The 22,625-nt window shown below is 40.7% G+C and overlaps 1 protein-coding gene across 3 annotated transcripts in view; it reads right to left on the bottom strand.

The window, feature by feature from the left end:
- The window catches only part of necab3 (N-terminal EF-hand calcium binding protein 3), a 98,591-nt gene that overhangs the window by 34,623 nt on the left and 41,343 nt on the right, over positions 1-22,625 (bottom strand). For all 3 annotated transcript variants that reach the window (XM_015364631.2, XM_006639390.3, XM_015364630.2), the window contains one exon: positions 2,052-2,160. In XM_015364631.2, the coding sequence (XP_015220117.2) occupies positions 2,052-2,160 (109 nt within the window). The remainder of the gene's footprint in view (positions 1-2,051; positions 2,161-22,625) is intronic.

Below are 22,625 nucleotides of genomic sequence, written 5' to 3'. Positions count from 1 at the left end.
TGTTCAGTCCTAAGAGACTCCAAGAGGATATTCATCTGATATTACTTCTTTTCATTATAAACATGCAAAATGGTCCATTTGTGCTGTTCATTTACTTAAAACAGAAGAAATATAAATCTTTGGTTGGCTGAGTTAGTCGGTAAAGCAAATGACTGACAACCTACCTTTAGTCTTTTCAAAAAATCATTATTTTGCTTGAAAACAGTTTGTGAAATTGATGAAAAAAGTGTTGAACAGAGCCTGATATATGGGATGCCCATGCACTTTCTAGAGGTTGCTGGTGTGACAAATTCCTGCCCCATTCTACACAGGAGACAAGTGTTTCATGGCATTTCATTAGGAAGTGAGGAGCCACAATTAACACCATTTATATTATATTAAATTATTAGTGCAATAGTTACCTAATATACATTTTATTCAAGAGGTCATTTCTATGTGGATAATAAAGTTGTCAATAACAAGTCTAAAGTGATTTAAAAGATGAAAGTGTCCAGTTCCCACATCTCCACAAGTTTTATGGCTTTATTTACTGTACTGTATATTATCCTTATTACTATGCACTGTATCTGTATCTATTTTACCAATACAATTTAGAATTGAAAAATTAGCAAGCTGGTGATGTTTTTTAATCAAATCAAGATGTCAGTGAAGTTTTGTATTTAGGCTTGTTCATATAAGGCAGAATTACATAACAGTTCAGGTGGGGTACGTAATTACATACTGTAACGTTTCATAAGGTCATTGAATCTGATGTTTTGTTTGTAACATCTTACACATTGAGATACGTAATGTCTACTAATGGGGTTTTAATTATTTGTGGAACATAAAATGTATTTTAAATTTGACATCTTACAATTTTAAGATAGTAATGAGATAATATTGTTTTAATAACATTTTCTCATCAGCGTTTGTATCCGACACGGTGAAAGTTAAATACTGATATGCAAACTGTATGACATGTAAACTATATTTAAATGTTGCTTTGTTAAATTTGCTGGGAACTGATAGAAGGGCTCCAGTGCTGTAATATCTCCAGTGCATATCTAACCACTGCTCCACCATGCCATCCAATATGCACTCATATTTTGTCCAATAAAATTATTCATGTTTGATAAACTGCTTGACTTATGATAGTGGCTATCTGCTGCTGGATTTTGAAAACAAGAGCATCAGAATGCAAAAACAATATCAGTCAGCCTCTCGTTCTGAAACTGTTTTCAGTCAGACCCAAAGACCTCTATAGGAAGAGGCATCCCAGGAGGAACCTACAGCAGTCAGCTCCTGGACACAGCAGGACTGCCAACACCTGTTATAAAGAGGTGACCAGGAGCTGCACGGACATGAAATGTGAGAATCCAGCAGACAAATGGAAAATGCCTCATTAGCAAAATAAACCTACAAGGGACTAAGGATGTTAATTCAGAAAACACTCCTAGCTGATTCTGACTCTTATGAGTATCGTTCACTAAAAGGTGCTGAATTTCATTCACAGTGGGAATGAGATCAACCTCCTTTTCCTGCACAAGGAGTAATTAACGCTTGTGAGAAAGCTCTCAGGGCCTCTTGTCTGGACAAAGCACCATTAGAAATCTTGTCTGTCAGGCCTTGCCTCTGTCTCAGTGCTGTTTTAATTAGTGCAACAGCAAGAACAGTGTTTTCAGCAGCATTCTCTGCCTTGCCACTGACTAATTGGATCTGACAGCACAGATACAATGGTGATTTTTGGGAGCAGAGTTGCAGCTTTACTAAAGGGAACAAACTTGTGTCAAATTAAATAAACTGATTTTCTGTACCTAGGTAGAATCCTTTACGTCACAGATAATTATATTAGGTTTATATTTATTCTCTTTATTTTACAAAATCTCTACCTTTTCTTCACTTATCTATATATTAATGACATAGTCCTATACCAATTGAAAGCATAAGGTTCATGAAACCATTTCAGTGTTATGCTATGATAGTGACATTGCTCGAAACAATGCCATTTCAGTTACATATTCTGAACAGTTTATTAAGGAGTGGAATGATGGTACATCATGAGCAAAACTTACTTGGTGTGGTGTCTGTCTATTGAGTAGAAAAGTTCCTGCAGCTCTTCGGTACTGAGAATACCGTCGGCAAAATAGGCCTTAAACTCCTCAAAAGACAGCTTCCCATCATCTGGAAAGAGAGAAAAAGAATGTGAGGCTGGCTTTATAGTTTAAGGACTATCTCTTCCGTGGTTCTGGGCTGAGCCCTCAGGCAATGTAGTAATTTCTCTCAGTCATTTTCTTGAAGACAACTCTCTGAGCCTTTCGCAAACATTTGGACTGTTTTTCTACTTTCTAGTTTTACTGTTATTCAAACTGTATTAAATCTGGGCCTTGTTAAGAACTGCAAACGTTTAAAAAAGGAGAAGTCTGCACCATTCAGAATTAGATCCCCTTTTTTTAGTCTTTATAAAATGACTTGATTTTTTTAGGCTGCTACCAACTAGACCAAGAAGATGGGCTCCCTGACCTCTTTGAATTAGTTATTTTGATCAGCTGGTACTTCGTCTCTTAATCTGAAATGCAAACTTGAAAAGATGTTGGCTCTGGTTATCCTGACTGGTGCACAATGCCAGGAGTGGTGCTGTGTGAGTTGGCAGGGGGTAGTGGTGCACTCTAGGAGCAGAATACAGCCCTGCCAGGCTGTGGGGATCTGTAACACCCTGTATGCCAGTCTCTGGTATTGAGAAACTCAGTAAAGAATAGAATCATTTAAAGCTGAATTGACAGGCAGGTCTGTAAACAAAGACTCAGGGGTATCCAGGACTGCCACAATATAGATGCTGAAAATGTTGAACTCCTCCAGGAAATGTCTCTAAATTTATTTTTAGCAGGTGAACAAGTAAAATGGATTTAATGGCCTCATTTCCATTAAGTATGCTTTTTTTGTCCCTACAACCTCCTTTATATTGCTTTCTTTAAGGTGAAATATGGTATTTTAAAACAAAAGTGCACTACATACTATTTCTTACACTAGAGTAGACATAATATCTCCCAGGATAAATGAGGAGGGAGTATTTGAATATAAGAAGGATAATAAATGAGAGACTAATTTTCTCATTTTCTAGTTTGGTAGATGAATTAATCTAAAATGTCATCTAGTCATTTACTGAAGAAGCCTAGAGCCTGGGCCTCAATCACCCGGCTAGGAAGCCTGTACTTGATACCCAGCACTCTTTAAGTAAATAAGTTTTTCCTATTCACTATCCTAAATTATTTCTCCTTACATTCCCAAGTATAACCATGTGTCCTTGTTTCACTACTGAGTGAATTCTTCTAATTTAGCTTTTACTGTCATTTACATTTACACCATAAGTATGACTGGGATAATACAGGTGAGTTATTTAGTTTTTAAGTCCCCTAGCCTCTCTAGTACTTCAGGATCACTGCTGCTTGATTGCTAATATGGGGCATGTTATCGATGTCTATTCACCTGTGCAAAATATTCATTTAGTATGTTAACAATATCTGTATCCCAGGGTGGTGAGGTGGCTCTGAGGGTAAGGAGCTGTGCTTGCATCTGGAAGGTTGCTGGTTCGTATCCTGTGGCTGGCAGAGGAATCCTACTGCACTGGGTCCCTGAGCAAGGCCCTTAACCCTAACTGCCCTGGGAGTGCTGTATAAATGACTGACCCTGTGCTCTGACTCTAAACTTCTCTCCCTGTTTGTGTGTCTCATGGAGAGCAAGTTGGGGTATGTGAAAAGATAAATTCCTTATTCAAGAAATTGTACTGTATATAGTATGGCCAATAAAGTGATCCTATTTTATTATCAGCCCCCTATTGTCTCTCTAATCTTTCACTCCCACTTTTACTGTTGTTTTACTGATGTAGCACTGGAGAAGGTTCTTTATATTACTTTTTATCTGTATTGCAATATTCTTGTCTCTCTAACTCATAGCAATTCTAATATATTTTTCAGCTGTGCCTACAGCTCCACTCTTTTTCTGTCTCTGTATTATGTACCCTTTTACATAGTCTGTGGAGAGCTCTCTTCTGATTTTTATCTTAATATCTCTATTTAACAATTTAGGCCATATTTTTCTGGACTTCTTAACCATCCGTCTTCTATTGACTCTGTGTCCATCTGTTCCCCATTCACTGCTTGTAGGCTCTGTCTCATTCCTTAATAATCTGTTTTTCTACAACTATAACCCCAATTTTAGACTCATATTTTTTAAACATAGTAAACATCAATAGATACCATATTACAGTTACTATTGCACAGTTGTTTAATTGATCCATTGCCTTAATTATATCCTGGTTTGAAAAGATAAAGCTAATAAGAACATTGTACTTTTTCAAAGTGTTAAGAAACAATCATTAACCAATTCAATCATCTCAGTCTCAGGTATTGAATATCTCATCAAATACCCAAACTTATGTGTGAGAAGTTAGAATTTCCTACCAATATAATGTCGCCGCTGTTACATACCATCCTGATCTTATCATGTAGTGAGCTACTGGAGCCCATATCTGTGTTTGGTAGTCTATAGTCCTTTGAAGTTTAATTCATATAGATTCTAAGATGCCCATAATCTTTTATTTCGGTTTTCTAGTTTGCAGGATAATTTTATATACAGCCTCACACCACCACCTATTCTGTCATGTCTGTCTTTCCAAACAAGTGTGTACACATTAATTTTATATCCATCCCCATCATCCTCACCTAACCATGTTTCAATTAATCCTATGATGTCACAGTTCACAGCTAGTTCAGAAGCCTGATATTCCTTCATTTAATTCCTTGCGCTTTTCTTTATTTCTTATGCTGTGTGCTGTGGTAGCAGCCATAAACCCCTGCAGCTCACAAGTGACTCACTGAAGCTCAGCAGTGTGAGCCTGGTCAGTACTTGGATGGGTGACCTGTTTAAAATTAAGGTTGGTGCTGAAACAGTTAGTGAGACCAGTGATGGGGACATTATACTGTAAAAAGGTGCTGTACTTTAGATGAGATGTAAAACTGAGGTCCTTACTCTCTGTGGTCATTAAAAATTCCAGGGTGTTTATTAAAAAGAGTAGGGCTGTTACCCCAATGTCCTGGCCAAATTTTCCATTGGCCTTTACCAGTCATGGCCTCCTAATAATCCCCATCTTTGAACTGGCTTCATCAATCTTTTCTCCTCCCCACTGAGAGGTGGTGTGCGGTGAGCGCATTGGTGCACTATGGCTGCCATCCCATCATCCAGGTGGGGCTACAACCTACTGGTGGTGGAGGGGAGTCCCCATTACCTGTAAAGCACTTTGAGTGGAGTGTCCAGAAAGGTGTTATATAAATGTAAGGATTGATTATTATTATACTTATTATTGAGACAGGGCTGGGTTTGTATTTTGTGGTTTCAAAGAAATTTGTGGGCCCCTAAAAACAAAGCACATAGCAGTTAGTGGTTAGCACATAGCATGTTTTTTTACTGTACATCTTTAATATTCTATGATACCAATGAAAGGCAAGATACATAAAAATAAATTAAATTAAGTGACACATGCACACAAAATCAATGTGTAAGTGCTAATATTTTGCAACTTCATACTGCAATACATACAGTACAGTACCAAAACTAACGTATTTGAATACATGAGAGTTACTGCATGGTGGCACAGAGCTTAGCTGCAGCACCAGGGCCCTGGGTTCAATTCCTTGAGTATTATCAGTGTGTAGTTTGTATGTTTGTGTGGGATTCCTCCAGCTGCCCTGGTTTCCTCTCACAGTCCAAAGACGTAATGTACTGGGAGGTTAATTGGTTTTGATTTTAATTGGTATGAGTGTGCTTATGTCTGTGCATGTCCTGCAATGGACTGCAGTCCTGTCCAGGGTGTATTCCTGTGACCCTGAATTGAAAGAAGCTTTTAGAAAATGAATGGAATTTCAAAGCCCCAACAAAGTCCCGTACACTACATATGACCTTTTGAAAAAATAAATAAAACTAAGCCAAATCATGTTTTGTTTTGTCATTTAGTGAATAAACACACTCAAGTAGCTTCCTTCTTCCCCCTTCTTCCTTCAAGCCTTTGCTGCAGCAATTGATTCAATTAAACTGGAGAAGTTTGGCATGTCTGATTCATGCACAGTGGAGTGAAACTGATAACTCTTTCCTGACCACTGTAGTAATTAAAGCATTTTTTTCACAATTCTTTTTAAAAGAGAAAAAGTATTTTCACCACTGCAGTTTGAAACTGGGAGGGTCAGGCATTTAATGTGATGAAGACATTTGGAAACCTGGTGTGAATGTTGTGTTTGTTTATGAACCTCAGCATTTGTAGTGGGGTTGCTCTTCAAAAATGTCTTGATTGAAGTAATTGGAGTAAAACTCTAATGTGTGAGAGACATATCACCATCATTACTAAGTGCCTCAACCACGGAGGACCTCCAGTACTACCAGAAACGCTTCTATTAAAACAGCTGCTTATGACAGGCAGTTTAGTGTCATCATCCTTGCGTTGGTCATTTTCACTTTCAAGCATTGCTTAAATATTTTTTCATCATACATTCCATACCCACAAACCTCTCAAAAACAGAACAAGGAATCTGTGGCAGTTTTAACAGCAACAGCTGATTTACTTCTACCTGGACTTGAAAAAAAATACTAAGCTGTAATTTGTTATGGATGTTATAATGGTTATAAAACTCAACATTATAAAACTCCACACCTGAAGAAACTCAACGTTATAAAACTCCACACCTGAAGAAGGCTCCACGGCCGAAACATTGTGTTCTCTTTCTTCTTTTTTTCAGCATGGAATAAACCTATTACTTGTTCCTTTGCAGCCTACGCATGCTGACACAGCTACCCACCTAAACTCAACATTTGCACTTCTCAGGCTTCTGAGAGACAAAGATCAAAGGGGACCTTCTGAGGAATTACTTTTGTAAATCATTAGGAGTCTTCATCAGTTAGAAACCCAGGATAAAAGACAGGTAGGCAAAAGCAGGAAAAACAGCCCAAAAAGGGAAAAAAGAAGATGAAAGAAGAGAAGAGGGAGAAGAAAAGTTCAGACAAGAAGACCTTATTCAAATCCAGTTTTTAGCTAAGTATTTGAACTTTGTTCAACAGATCTTCCCTTTCCGTTATTTTAGGAAACTCTGATTTCCTTTATAAGGAATTCCCAGACTAAAAATGTTCTCTAAGGGTTAGCAGATGCATTTTTAAGAATAGGAAAATAGGGTCCTATTCATTTTGTAGTATCCAAATGTATAGGAAGAGATTTAGCTCTCGGTTGTATTCTGCTTTATTTAGGATGCAAGTCTAATTTTCTTGTGGGCCTATTTAGGCATTGTTATGCCACAGTCACCTGCAGTGCACTGCGGCAGAAGGTGTGGCAGGCTGAAATCCAAGCGTAGGGCTTCTGCCTTCTCTGCAGAATACCAAAGAGAGTTGAGAGTCTATGTAGGTGAACAGGCTAGTTGATGCAGGGCTGCCTGGGATTCAGATAGATGGAGTGACAGGAAGAGGACTTGCCCGGAACCAGGAAGACAGGTTGAGGAATGGGGCTGTCAGGGAAACAGTGAAACAGGCTGACAGAAACGGAGCTGGGGGGAGCACTTCACTGCTGGATTCACTGTTGAGCACAGAGCTGAACGAGAAACTAAGTGTCAAAGAACTGGTCTAGCTGTGAATCAAGCCTTAAATGTGGTGATCAATAGGAGGAATGATTGAAGGATTGGCTGCCTGATTGAAAGGCAGATGGTCGGACAGACAAGCGGCCTAATCTCGTTCTCACAGGATCGGCTGGAAAGCTTGTGAGAATGCTGTGGTTACCCGTGGCAACCACTGGTAGTGAGCCGCTCCCAGCCTGGGTGTGACAGACATTATATACTTTAGGTGGACTGGGTTAACAGTCAATCTTTTTCTAGTTGGTAAGGGTGTAAACTTGTGATAGGTTGTGTTGTGTGTTGTTTAGTTTATGTTATTGTTAATAAAAGTTGGTTTACCCTAGCTTGCTTCTCATTTATTACTTCTTCCACCAGTGCTGTGCCAGAGTACAAAGAACACCGGGGCCTCTAACTAAACCAGCTGCTCAGGTATATCCTTGGTATAATAACTGATTATCTCATCTGATATTATAATTTTCTTAACTCTTGTATTTGTAACAACATGTACAACAGTAACTGTACAGTTATATATACTTTATAGACATTATCTGTTAAGATAATGGAAGCTTTGCCTGCTGGACTGTACATTTGTGGTTTGTTATAAAAAGCAAACTGTTGTCATGGGTAACCAGTCTTGCAGGAGATGCACTTCAGAAATAAATTGAAAACTGAATGGAAAACTCTGAGTTAAGACAGTCTGTATGTGTTTAATGCAACTAAATGGACATTGATGTTTATTATTCGTAATTGGTACATTGAAATTGCCTTACTGGATATTTTGATATATCAAGGATATTGGTATTAGCAAAGCATATTAAAACAGTAACAAACAAGAGGAGCCCATTCAGCCCATCTAGCACATTTGACAGTAGCTAACTGGGGTTTGGATCTCATGAAAGTCAGGGAATCATCTTCAGCAATGTGGCCTTGTAACTTGTTCCATAATCCCACATTTCTTTGGGTAAAGAAGCACTTCCTGATCTCAGCTTTGAATACACTTTCATGTAGTATGTACTTGTGTCCTCTGGTTCATGCTTCACTGCTGATTCTGAAGAAGCCCATTAGGTTGTCTTTGCCAATGCCTTTGAGGATTTTAAATGCTTTGATCAGGAACACTTGTAGTTTTACCTGTTTGAGGGTAAAAAGGTTCAGTTCTTTCATTCTGTCAGTGTAGGACATTACCTTGTATCCACTTGCCCTTCTCTGGACTGATTCCAGAGCAGCGATATCTATTTTATAATGTGTAATCAAAATTGCATATAATATTCTGAATGATCTAGTTTCACAGTTTTCTAGATGCACAGTTTAACATGACAATTCTATGCTTTTAACAATATATATTAACAATTATACTAAAACATATCTCACAAGAATGGGAAGAACTGCACTTTTGAAATTCCTGGCTTCTGGTTATGTTTCTCTCTTACATATTTTTACAGTTTTAAGACCTACTATGAAAGTGCAATATTGTACTTTTACTATGCACTGACTCTGCTTTGTCTTGTTTTTGGTTATTCTTGTTTATTAATTACTATACTTGTCCACACTTCACCATGGCCTCAGTGAGCTTTATTAGACTTTACTGTTGAAGTATAGTTAGGGTTTCTGAGGGTCTCTTTTGAACATACAGCTTCAAAGCAAATGTTCAATGTTGTCATTAGTGCAGCATTTGTAACCTAGCCCTATCCAGCCATGTGCGGTAATACTACAGAGTTGATTACCACCAAAATCATTAATCAAGGCTTCCCATTGGATTATCCAGACTGAGAAGCCAACCGTGTACCAGCTGTAAATCCAAGCAAGCTTAAACCAGGTAACTGTATAGCAGCAAGGGTTTGGATTTGAGATTAATTGGTTTCCAGTGGTTTTAGTCATCAAAATACCTGTGTAAATTAAAAGGATACATGGTGAGTTACCTGATGCTGTCAACTTCTTTCAGGCTTGTGGGAATAATTGCAAACATTCATGTATTGCTGACAGCTGACATACCAGTTCAATAAATTCAGAAGTATTTTAATTAAACTTGTTTCAAAATAGAAATGTGATGCTGTAAACGCTTTCAGTGATACTGAGTGTTACATTATGAGGGTAAATAATAGCTAGAATTATGGGAGTGGATACATCACCTGCCCTAGGTTTAACAGAAACTGATATTTTAAAGGGAGGCAATATTAGGCAAGCAGGAAGGCTAAGTGTTTTTAAACAGGCTGCCACAAATAGGGCTTTCAAAACATTGATGCCTCTAAAAAGGGGTCTATATTCAGGTACATCCTCTGCAGTTTGATGCACTAAATATCAAAATGTCAGTGTCTTGCAGTGGAATGGACTTGCAGGGCCCGTTCCTATCAGCAGAGTGGGAGGGCAGTCCTTTAGGGCGATTGAAGAAGGTTGAAGTGCTCGAGGTTCTTCGGCAAACCCACCTCTCAATAGCCCTTCTCCTTTTAGAAAACACTGATTAAAAGAGAGAGTGCAGTGGGGCTTTGTCACCAACTTCCATCCATTATACGGGTAGGCCTGGAAGAGTCAGAAATGGCTACCATGATCAAATTAAAACACTAACTCCTAGTTGTAAAGATGCCCTTACAGATATATAAATGAAGGCGCTGATACAGAGGCTAAATATTAGAATGCAAAGGAACAAGTAAAGGTTTATTCCATGCTGAAAGGAGAAGAAAAGAAACACAATGTTTCGGCTGTGAAGCTTTCCTTATTTGAAGAAAGAGAGGGAAGTCGGCAGCTGCTATAGCATAGGAAAACAAAAGCCAGGAGCAGGGGGGAGGCAGACTGGGCACTCAGGTGGTGCAAAGTTGAGAGAGGTGAAGAGAGGTGTGAAGTCAAAACCTGCATTAGGGTTTCAATTTGAAGATTTTCAGGGACACTCCTGCCTTTCATTTCACTGGACTCTTACAGTTTTGCTCCTTTTGGTTCATTACACAATTCTGTACTTATTCAGTTAATAATTTAAAGATGCAATGCATGGTCTAGCTTGTTTTATTGGAACTGCACTTAGAACATCTAAGAGCAGTTATAATGAAACAAGCTAGACCTTAACACCAGTTGCCTTGTGTAAATAAAAACAGTTTAGATCTCAGACACAAGGGAAATCTAAAGACACCTCAGGCCCCTGTTGACCATAGTATGTCTGTACCATAGTATATTATAATAGTATTTATTATTTTTACTATTTTAGTTTACATTTCCTAAGGTTGCAAACTTTAATATATGGTACTTTTCCTGTAATACTGTAGGTAATTGTTTATGATTGACTTCAAGTTTTAATCAAAACCTGCCAACAAAGATCTGCTATATATTCCACTCTGGCATTGATGTATTATCATTTATAGGTACCTATTATTTTCTGATCTTTTAGAACAAGAATCAGAAACAAATCTGAATGTAATCATACACCTGAAGAAGCCTTAAAAGCAGAAACCTTTCATTTTCAGCATGGAATTAAATTATACTAGTTTCTTTGCAGCCCCTCACTCGAATATCTTGAATACAACCATAGCCTTAATAAAGCACATCTGTGAGTATGTCTTACTGGATTTATGTTTTGTACCTCTCTATAGGCACATCAATAGTCCAGTGTAGTAAGGCACAGTAAAAACAAATGAAAACAATTGAAGGAAATCACAAGCAGAGCATGATCAATTTACCATGGCAAACATTCAATGTTGAGTGGACCCATGAGATTCTATAAGGGTCTGAGTGACCCTTACAGAACCTGGGATGAATGGTTAACTTGCATCACCTTGCAGCTGAATGTCCAATCCTGCCTGCAAGAGAAATTACCCTCCATTATTCCGCCCAGTCCGTGTGTGGCTTTATTGCCATCTATTCGGCTGTGTTCCCATTTCACACCTCATGAGTGGTCTGAATTCTTAATTACCTCTACTAATTGAGAATACATCAGGCTATTCCTGTTTCCTGTGCAGCACTGGCAATATAATTAAAATACTGCTAATTTACTGTTACCAGATCAATTAATAAAAACAATAATCTACTAATTGATGTGTTAATTTTACTCAACACAAACAAAGAGATGGGGGATTTGAATCAGGTAAATGGCTAGAAAAGGCAATTTAGCACACTATTCATAACTGGTTGAAATGTTTTATTATCAGGAGTGTGTTGTTATTCTGTTCCCAGGCTCGTAGACATCCTGCTGGTATATGCTTAGAGCTTAAATGACCTGTAATGTCAGTGCTGTGTAAAATTGATGTTTTCTGCTGAATTATAACCACAGTAATATTCCTCTCACCATCCCAAGCCACTGTTTAAAATATGGCAGCACTTTATACTTTGGTGCAAACTGACAGATGTCTTTAGAATGCCTTGATACTACTGCCAGAGAAAATTGGCCTTGCTCCCAGAGCCGTAAAGTGCACTTAACCGTGGCTTAAAAATGTATTCATATACATGTAAGCTCAGAGCAAATGGACATTTAGAAATATCTTTGAGCAATAAGAGCAAATTCCATGTACAAAAAAAACACAACAAACTCCACTAAAATTGTGTCATTGAGCTCAGGACAAAAATTAGGTTCTCGGATATTTGATTATGAATTTATAGTCAGTTTTATTGTTTCAGTTTGATGTTTTGTAGTTCATATGCCTCAACTAAAGGACTGACCTATTTTTCAATCTACCCATTATCTACAGTTGCTTCATCCTGAGAAGGTTCATTGGAAACCAGACATTTACCTGCAAAACACAGCATTACACATTAGATGGGATTCCAGTCCACCAAAAGGGATACACCTAGAATTATATCACATGAGCACAATGATTATGACTTGGAAGGTGTGTGCACCTAAAGAAATCCCATTTGGACAAAGATACGACATGCAAACCCCACACAGAATGTTCCACATGTCAGAATTGAACCCCGGACCCAAACAGCACTTACTGCCAAACCTCTGTGATCTTGCTTTTCCAGACTTTGTTAAATATTTTTATAAATTAATAATTCCACCCTGGAATATTTTTACACATTTTACAATCTTCTCAAACACAGATGATTTATGTTATATAGGCTTTCATGTATTTTTTATGAAATAGTATCTATTTGCATTTCTGAGTACTGTCCATGTCTCTCACTAATCATTTTCAATAGTTTTGACTCAAGTACAATCTTACATGTATACATATACTGTATATATTCATACTGAGTAATGAAAAATGAACACGGCAAAGGTGACAGACTAAAATAACTGTACAAAATTCAAAAAGTGGGTCTCATCATAATCTATATTCAGCTTGCAAAAGCACCAGTTCACAGCAAAATTCCTGAACCCTAGTCCAGATGTGGCTGGTTCACAATTCTGTTGAAAGTGGTCTGTCAGGTGTTTGCAGACTTTAGCCAGCATGTCAAGGATACCCTGGCTGAATACACACCCACCAAGCACTAACTATCGCCAATCCATTTGTGCACTGACACAGGAAATCAAGCTGTCACATGGCTCAGATTCAGAAGTGTGTGGGCTGGGACATGGGACAGCCTACAAGGGGCTTCTGGCGACTTTCTTTTGCTTTTGAAATAGTTTTGGCTACCGTATTGGTCAGCGAATCTATCCTGGGCTTACCAAAGAGCAATAACCCCTATAATCTACAGTTCCTGACCTAGATAGACACCATGATTCTGCATTTGAGAAGGCTGCATCTGTCCTTACTCTGATGCCTTAGTTTTGCCATTGATGCTGTAGGCAATGTGAAAAAGCAGCACAGAGAAGATCTATGGTGTCCTTTTCTGAGGATAAGTGTCGCTTTTTTCATCACTCCCATGCACTACTGTATGGAAGCTGCAGTGGAGAGCCAAACAGGTTCAGAATTTTCATTCTGAAGGAAACACTTCCATGAGTTTGATTAATGAACCTGGAGAGAGCAGCACTGTCCCACAGCAGAAGACCCCATCCTTTGGTGTAGCGGAGTTCACTGTTGTTTAGGAAGTAGTGCTGCATGGGCTCAGAGCTGCAGCTATTACAACAAGCGAATCATAACAAGTTAGATTATTTTTAGTAAACTGCAAATACCAGGAAAAATGACAGCTGACACTTTGGTCAACCAGAGGTCACTAAGCCATATGCATAGGAGAAATTATAGCCTTCATAATTGGAAAAGAAGTGAAGAATTGCCCCTTGTATAAATAAAGCAGTTGCATTGAGAATGCCTTGATAATGTGGAGTATGACAAGGCTGGAGGCACTTATGTCACAGACAGAGGGGTCAGAAACTTGATATTACCATCACATGACTTGCAAGTGTGTCACCCTCATGGCCAGAAGGGGTCAAATCTCCTAGACATGAATCTAAGAGACAGTCTGCTCAGCAATTAACCTGAACTGAGCACTCCAATCAGTTCTGGTTGCCAAAGGTAAGAAGCAAAAGTGAAGAACGAGCGTTTTATGTCACATTTCTGCAAAAGTTAAAATAAATTCAGGGTGCTGTATTAAAATGGATTCAGTGTGATGATGGGCTACTTGTCCTCAAAGTTTATTTTGAAATACATTAAAAGGAATGGCCAGTTTAGCTGATGGGAACGATTAAGCTAAAATCTGCTATAGAAACACTAGGGTTTCTAAAATATCATTTAACACAAAAAAATCAATTTTACTAAATGGATTAAATAGTTTTAACAATTATTTGATTGATTAAGCACTTTATACTCAGTCCTTTAATTTCTGGATAGTATCACAAGTGCACTATGAGTATGGAGGACCCAAGCCCACAGCTTAACTACCCCTTACCCCACAGAACAGTTAAAAGCCGAGCACTGGCTGACACAAAATAATCACAGCAGACTTGAGCTTTGCTTGATGCCTTCATCATTTTAACCTCACCCAGCATGTAATGCCCCATCCTGTTTTTTAATGGTTTTAGCAATTAAACAACTGTTTCCCAAAATAAGCATCATAAGCTGACTTAATGGGAAGCATACACTAAAAGAAGAAAATATTGGAGTACCTTTGTCCCTGTTTTGCTTAATGTAGAGTAGTGGTCAGGGCTCTGGACTAGTGAGTCCAGAGAGTTATGAGTTATGTGTCCAGGTGAGAGCAATGCTGCTGTATTCTTGAGTAAGGTACTTCACCTGTTACTCCAGCACATCTATCTGTATAAATAAGCACCAGAGTTTGTACATATAAAATAGCTAAATATGATTTGTGTAAGGTATTTTGGATAAAAATGTCAGCCCCCCAAAATAAATACATTAGATGAATTGATCTTTTCATTTATTGTATGATAAATTGGAATGTAAATGAAATAAATCTATAATTGTCCCGAATCACCCACTGTGCATACGGAAGGATTGACCCTGTGTGGTACCTTAGGTGGTCAAGAGGCAAGAAGGTAGCTTCCAAAGTAAACGAGGGCTAGACGAGAGACTTGCTCAAAGGATAGTTCCGTGGTTCGTATCGTGAAGAGTAACGAGCAGGCTTCCAATCCAGGAGAGGGCTAGGCGAGAGACGTGGTCAAAGGCAAGTTTCGTAGTTCGTATCGAGAAAAGTTAAGAGAAGGTTCAGAAAACAAAGGTGAGCTAGGAGCTCCGAAGAACGACCAATACCGGGTGAAGAGCAGAGGGTTCTGGAGGGTTTAAGTATTGCACGAGGAAGAACGTGCGCTGATTGATGAAGTGTCGTGGTTGGTTGATTGGCAGGAGCAGTGAAGTTTGGCAGAAGTGCTCGGGGATGGAGTGTAATTAGCACAAGTGCGCTTCCGTGTGAGAATTTGGTGGAATGAGGGCGTGACAGTACCCCCCCTTCATGGACGGCACCGGATGCCCTAGTAGATCTATCCACGGTGGTACGATGGAAATCGAGGATAAGTGTCCGATCCAGAATGTCCTTCTCGTATTGCCGTGAACCCGTGTGACGTAGGGAGGTCTTTTGGAGAGACGCCTTGGCAGATTTCTAAATGCGCCGTAGCTTTAAAAAGTAGTGGCAGACGGAAGGAATGTCCATGGCCAGAGTGGTTTCAGGGATGAGGGAGGCTTGGTATCCCAAGCAGAAAAATCCCAGGGAGCAGAAAAAAGGAGACAATCTGGTGGTTGAAGTGAGCAGTGAGTTGTGGGCATATTCCATCCAGGGGAGCAGTGCCAACTAGTCATCCTGAGCAGATGAGGTGTAGGACCTTAAGTAGGTGAGGAGGCTTTGGTTAGTCCTTTCAGCTTGACTGTTGGCCTCCGGGTGGTAGCCAGAAGTAAGAGAAACAAAGGTGCCTAAAGCCTTGCAAAAGGTCTTCCAGAATCTGGAAACAAATTGCAGACCCCTGTCAGAAACAATGTCACTAAGTATAACATGGAGGCAGAAGATGTGCTGGACAAAGAGGTCCACCATTACATTGGCCGAGGGTAAAGCAGGTAAGGAGATGAAATGTGATGCCTTAGAGAACCAATCTGTCACGACCATGATGGTGGTGTTACCACGAGTCTTGGGAAGGTCAGTAATGAAATCCACCAACAAATGGGACCACGGGCATCTGGAATGGGGAGAGGGTGGAGGAGGCCGGTCCTCTTACATAGTGGGGTCTTGGACCTCATGCACACAGGGCATGCCCGGACATAATCAGGGATGTCCTTCTTCATAGAGGGCCACCAGAACTCTCGGCTGATAAGGTCTAGGGTTCATTTGGTACCAGGGTGGCCTGCTGAGTGGGAATCGTGCCCTTATTGAAGGATTGAGGAACACAATGAACTGGGGACAAAGAGCCTATCCGATGGACATTGTGGGGGAACGGTTGTGTTGGCGAGGGCACGTCTGACCTGGTGATCGATTGAGCTCTGGGCAACAGCGAGGATCTTGCTGGGAGGGAGGATGGGTTCGGGAATCTTTACAAGGTCTGGAGGGTCGTGCAGGCAGGAGAGGGCGTTTGCCTTCAGGTTCTTCGAGCCAGGTGTGTATGTGATGACTAAATGGAATTTCGAAAAGAACAGGGACCACCTTGCCTGTCTAGGATTGAGGCGTTCAGCAGACTGGATATAGGCTAGATTCTTATGGTCGGTAATAATCACAAAGGGGTGTTGAGCTCCCTCAAGCCAGTGTCTCCACTCCTCTAGGGCCAATTTAATGGCTAGGAGCTTTCGATTACCCACATCGTAGTTGACCTCGGCAGGGGATAGTTTCCTGGAAAAGAAAGCACAGGGACGAGCAAAATTATTTTCACCATGGCGTTGAGAGAGAACGGCTCCTACTCCGTATGCAGATGCGTAAACTTCTACTATAAACGGGAAAGAGGGATCCGGGTGATGCAACAAGGGGCCTCTGGTAAAGAGGTGTTTGAGTCTAAGAAAAGCCTGGTTGGCCTCTGGGGTCCATCTGCCAATGTTGGAACCCTTGCTAGTAAGGGCAGTAATGGGGGCTGATAAAGTTCCTGATAAAACTCCTGTAGAAATTGGCAAAGTCGAGAAAGAGTTTAATCTGCTTTAGATTGCAAAGAGTGGGCCAGTCCTAAATAACAGAGACCTTAGATGGATGTATCTCCACTACCCCGGAAGAGATGATGTAGCCGAGGAAATGGATCTTGGACACATGAAAGGAGCATTTTTCCATCTTAGCATAAAGATTATTTTCAATGAGACGAGAGAGAACCTCGCGGACATGTGCTATATGATCCTTAATATTAGAGGAAAAAATTAGGATGTCATCCAAGTAGACCAAAACAAATTTGTGGATGAGATCCCTGAAGATGTCATTCATAAATGCCTGGAAGACAGATGGGGCATTGACGAGCCCAAAGGGCATCACAAGGTACTCGTAGTGCCCGTCTGTGGTCATAAAAGCAGTCTTCCATTCACCCCCCTTTTTAATCCGAATCAGATTGTAGGCCCACCTGAGATCCAATTTGGTAAAGATGGAGGCTCCACGTAGAGATTCTAAGGCTGCTGGTATAAGGGTCAGGGGGTAATAAAATAGTGATTTTATTAAGGTCTCTGTAGTCAATACAGGGGCGTAAGGAGCTGTCCTTCTTCTTAACAAAAAAAACAAAAACCAGCGTACGCAGGTGACGTGGAGAGACGAATAAAACCAGACTGAAGGGATTCCCGGATGTATTCCTCCAAGGCTCCAGACTCCACCCACAAAAGAGGATAGATACGCCCTCTGAGAGGTAGGGTTCCTGGAAGAAGATCAATCGTGCATTCGTAGTGGCAGTGCAGTGGGAGTGACAGAGTCTTTTGTTTACCGAAGGCTGAATGCAGATCAGCGTATTGAGACGGAATGAGAGACGAGTTGTCCTGTGGAGGTTGGGCTGAAGAAATCCTGACAGCAGCATGACGTCAGACAGCGGGGACTCCAGGCAAGGATCTCATTTCGTGACCAAGAAAAGTTGAGGGAATGTTTAACAAGCCAGGGGTAGCCTAGGAGGAGCGGGTATGATGGAGAATCAAGGATGGGGAATTAGATTTGTTCCACATGGGTGGCGCCGATGGTGAAGGTAAGTCGAACTGTTTGCCGTTCAATCAATCCAGGTGACAGGGGGGAACCATTCAGGGAGTGCACAGAGACAGAAGGAGAGAGGGGCACTGTGGGGATTTTCCATTTCCTGGCAAAAGAGGCGTCTAGGAGGTTTTCAGCAGCATCTGAATCAATAAAAGCTGAAAGGGAGATCTTAAAAGTATTCCAGGACAGAAATACAGAGAGCAAAGGAGCCAAATGAACAGGAAAATAAGAGATATTGCTGACAGTGGTAGAGATTGAGCGCACCAGTCGGGTACTGGGAGGCTTAGTGGGACAGGTGGAAAGAGGATGACCTGGAGAACCGCAGTAGAGGCACAGTCCTTCCAGATGGCATCTGTCTTTTACCTCCGCGGTAAGTCGGGTATATGACATTGCAGGTTGCTGTGGTGTCAGGGGAGGGGAGCCTGCATCCTCCTGAAGTCGTTCCGTCTTCCTAGCCGAAAGACGAGCGTCAAATTCTACCACCTGGAAGATAGCAAGATCCAGAGAGTGGGGGCTAAGGGAAATAAGGACTAAGTGGTCCTTCAGTTCTTTGGAGACCCTTACGAAACCATATAAGGCATATAAGTGCCTCGTAGTTCCAGGCAGAGGCTGTGGCCAGAGCTTGAAATTCAATAACATAGTCTTGAAGGGGTCACAGCCTCTGTTGGAGTGAGGACAGGCAGAGATTAGACAGGTCCGAGTTAGAAAGGTCAAAAGTCGTCTGGAGTTTCACGATAAAAAGGTAAAAATCCCAAAGTTCAGGGGCTCCTCTAGAAAATAAAGCCATGACCCAATCCAGAGCCCTGGCCGTGAGGAGCAAAATAACAAAGCCAATAGCTTCACGATATGAAAGAAAGCGTTCCGGGTGCATCTGGATGCATAAACGGCAATGAGCGATGAAACTCCGGCATTTACCAGGATTACCATCAAACTTGTCTGGAGAGATCAGTGGCAGGGCTGCAGCAAGTGGTGAGGTGGCTGCTGCTGCGGGGATGGGGAGCAGGGCAGGTGCTGGGACGGGCGAAGATGCCGGGGTGGGAACCGAGAGCCGAGAGACCTGATCTGTGAGGAGCTAGAGGGAGTGATGGAACTGGGACAATGTTTGAGAGTGCTGGTTAAGTAGGGAGGATATAGGGTGTAGGTCCACGGGGTCCATGATCTGCGCCCGGTATTCTGTCACGAACACCCCGCTGTGCAAACGGAAGTATGGACCCTCTGCGGTACCTTAGGTGGTCAAGAGGCAAGAAGGTAGCTTCCAAAGTAAACAAGGGCTAGATGAGAGACATGGTCAAAGGTCAAAGGCAAGTTTCATGGTTCGTATCAAGAAAAGTCAGGAGAAGGTTCAGAAAACAAAGGCGAAGTAGGAGCTCCAAAGAACAACCAATACCAGGCGAAGAGCAGAGTGTTCTGGAGTATTGTGCGAGGAAGAAGGTGCGCTGATTGATGAAGTGTTGCAGTTGGCTGATTGGGAGGAGCGTTGTCGTTTAGCAGAAGTGCTCGTGGCTGGAGTGTTATTAGCGCAATTGCGATTCCCTGTGAGAATGTGGTGGGATGAGGGCGTGACAATAATAAAAAAAATGTATTGAGATTAATCTACTGTATCTGTCTAAACACAGATCCCTATCCTGATGCTGTGGTTATTATAATATTGGTAAATCAATATCCATAGGACAGATACTTTTTTAAATCTTTACCATCAGAAAGAATTGATCTTTCTATTACCATCTAAATAGGAATGAATCATTGCAGCTCGTTGCTTCAGCAGCTAAGTCAATGCTTAAAAAAGAGGACAGATAAAGTGCTGATCAATAACACTGCAAGCTCACAGGTGCCTGCTAAACCATTGAGAGTCACTGCTGGGCAGCAGCCTGAGAGCCCTCCTAGCCCTTGGGGGTTCTTGGCTGTCTGTGTACTTCTCCCTTGGGAACCCTAGTCTCAAATAGATTTAGAGCAGTAATTTCTGGGAGGTATTGGTATTATATAGGTTTTGGTCTACCAGCAAGACTTCTCTTCTGCACATGTATAAGGCACAGAATAATCCAGATCTGGGTCATCTTAAGGACTTATTTATTGTAATTGTATGAGTACAGCCAGTTCTTTATTATGAGATCCGCTGACTCACACCTTCTTACTCTACGAAAGACCATTTTCTATACAGTAAGCGACACAGCCTTTTAGTGTGCAGCACCATGTCTGTGAAACTCACTGTCCAAATCCATTACAGGTTGTGTAACTGCTGACATTTTCAAAACTATATAAAAACCTGTCTTTTCACAAAGGTTTTTAACATATCAAAATCCAATTTGATGGGTTTATTTCTCTAATTTATTTTTGCTTCTGTTGTTTATTTTACACGCACTATCATACAGCTTTTTTACAACGTGATCATACATAGAATCCAATTATTATTATTTATATGAAAGAGTTAGACTTTTGAAAACATATATAAAACATACTCGGGGTTAGTAATTCAGGGAAAAATGCAAAGCTGTGTTATAACTACTAATAATAACTTACACTTATATAATGCTTTTCTGGACACTCCACTCAAAGTTCTTTACAGGTAATGGGGATCCCCTTTACCACCACCAATGTGCAGCCCCACCTGGATGATGCGATGGCAGCCATAGTGCACCAGTACGCTCTCCACACACCAGCTGTCAGTACAGAGGAGACCAGAATGATGAAGCCACTTCATAGATGGGGATTATTAAGAGGCCATGATTGATAAAGGCCAATGGGAAATATGAACAGGACACCAGAAAGTCAGGACCTCAGTTCAGTTCATCCAAAGGACAGTGCCTTTTTACAGTACAGTATCCCTGTCACTATACTGGGGCATTGGGACCCACACAGGCTCCAGGGCGAGCGCCACCCACTGTCCCCACTAACTCCTCTTCCAGCAGCAACATTAGCTTTCCCAGGAGGTACTGACCAGGCTCACACTGCTGAGGTACTCCCATCCAGGTACTGACCAGGCTCACACTGCTGAGCTTCAGTGGGCTGCCAGTTGTGAGTTACAGAGTGATTATGGCTGCTGCCAAACACTTTATGTTCAGCTTCTGAGGAGCTCTGCTCCAAATAAAAATAATCACGATTCACATCTTAGCCAGAAGCCTAGTTTGGATATTACTTTCTCTGTTGTGTGCCAAATTCAATAATGGCCAGGTCTGATCTTACATGGCCACTCTAGGGAAGAGAAATCCAAACACAGACCAGGACAGGCTGAGAAATTGGTTTGACATCCCTGTGGTGTTAATATCCAAGGATTCAAGTATTTCCATTTTTGGGTGGATATTATTTATTATTTTTCCTTATCTTAAGCTAGCTTGCTGTAAGCATCTGAACAAATGCAAGGACCCAGGGTGAAAATAGGCAGAAGCGCATCTACTCAACCATGAAAAATATGAAACATTAAGACAGGCACAGATCAAACATGCTTCAGCTGTAATACACAGAAAATTATTGTTTGACTCACACTTTTGGAGGGTTGTTTGTGCCACAAGAATGAGATGTGATAAAAAATGTCTTGCACATAAACAGGATCACTCTCAAAGCATGCTGGGCTCATGCAAGTTTTGGTCTAATTTTCCCTGTCTGAAAATGAAGCTCATTTGAGTCCAAGATTTATGGTTAATTAATTTTAAATTATTTTTACATTTGTTTTTCCTATCAGTTTTGTCTCCAGCTTAATTGCCCTCATCATAAGTTTTATCATTGCAAATTTTGGAGGAAGGGTACACCTGTAAAAATCATAACATTAAATAAACACCTTCTTTTCAAAATAATAGGAACCCTTCATTAAATGGAGTCTTTCAGCAACAGTTAGTGTATTTTTTTGTGTGAGGGACAGAAGATATACTGGCCATCTGGCCATCTCACTGCCCCAAACTCAATTCAGTTGAAAACTGGTGGAATCTGCACTTATATCCAACACACTATAACCCTCATTGCAACTTCCACTAAGGGAGATCCTGCTGGAAAAATTGAATGAGATGGGACTGGACCAAACATATTAAAAGACCTAGCAGAACAGTAGCCACATGCTGTGTAAGATGTTTTTTTTTTGCTGAACACAGTAGCTCAGATCTTTGGTCAGTGGGAATTCCTAATATTGTGAATATACTGTATATACTGTGTAATAAGCAACTGCAAGTTAACATAGCATGTTATGATGGGTAAAAAACACAAATGAACTGTAATATGCACAGCTGTACGTAAGAAGTGACATTTATCTCCTGTGCTATTGTTCTTCACGGATGACAAACTGGAAGGCAAAAGCAGTTCATCTATTGATCTCCACAAATGACTGATACGATATAATTAACTGTTTGTATTCTGTTGGGTTGGTATATTTTCATCACACCCTTAAAATCTCATAAAAGACGGTTACTCTATCTTTGGGGAGATGGTTTGTGGTCCATTCATATCATCATTCCCAACAAATGTAGGATCACATACAGTATACTGTATACCCTATAGTTTTACATTTTTATTTATCACCCAATAGGAGTCACCAACTGCTTCTTTTACGTCTCAGCTCACAGCAACAACCCCTGCGCCACAGAGAGA

This window comes from Lepisosteus oculatus, chromosome 16, assembly GCF_040954835.1.
Source record: "Lepisosteus oculatus isolate fLepOcu1 chromosome 16, fLepOcu1.hap2, whole genome shotgun sequence".
Lineage (NCBI taxonomy): Eukaryota > Metazoa > Chordata > Actinopteri > Semionotiformes > Lepisosteidae > Lepisosteus > Lepisosteus oculatus.
This window is presented reverse-complemented; position numbering and strand designations above follow the sequence as displayed.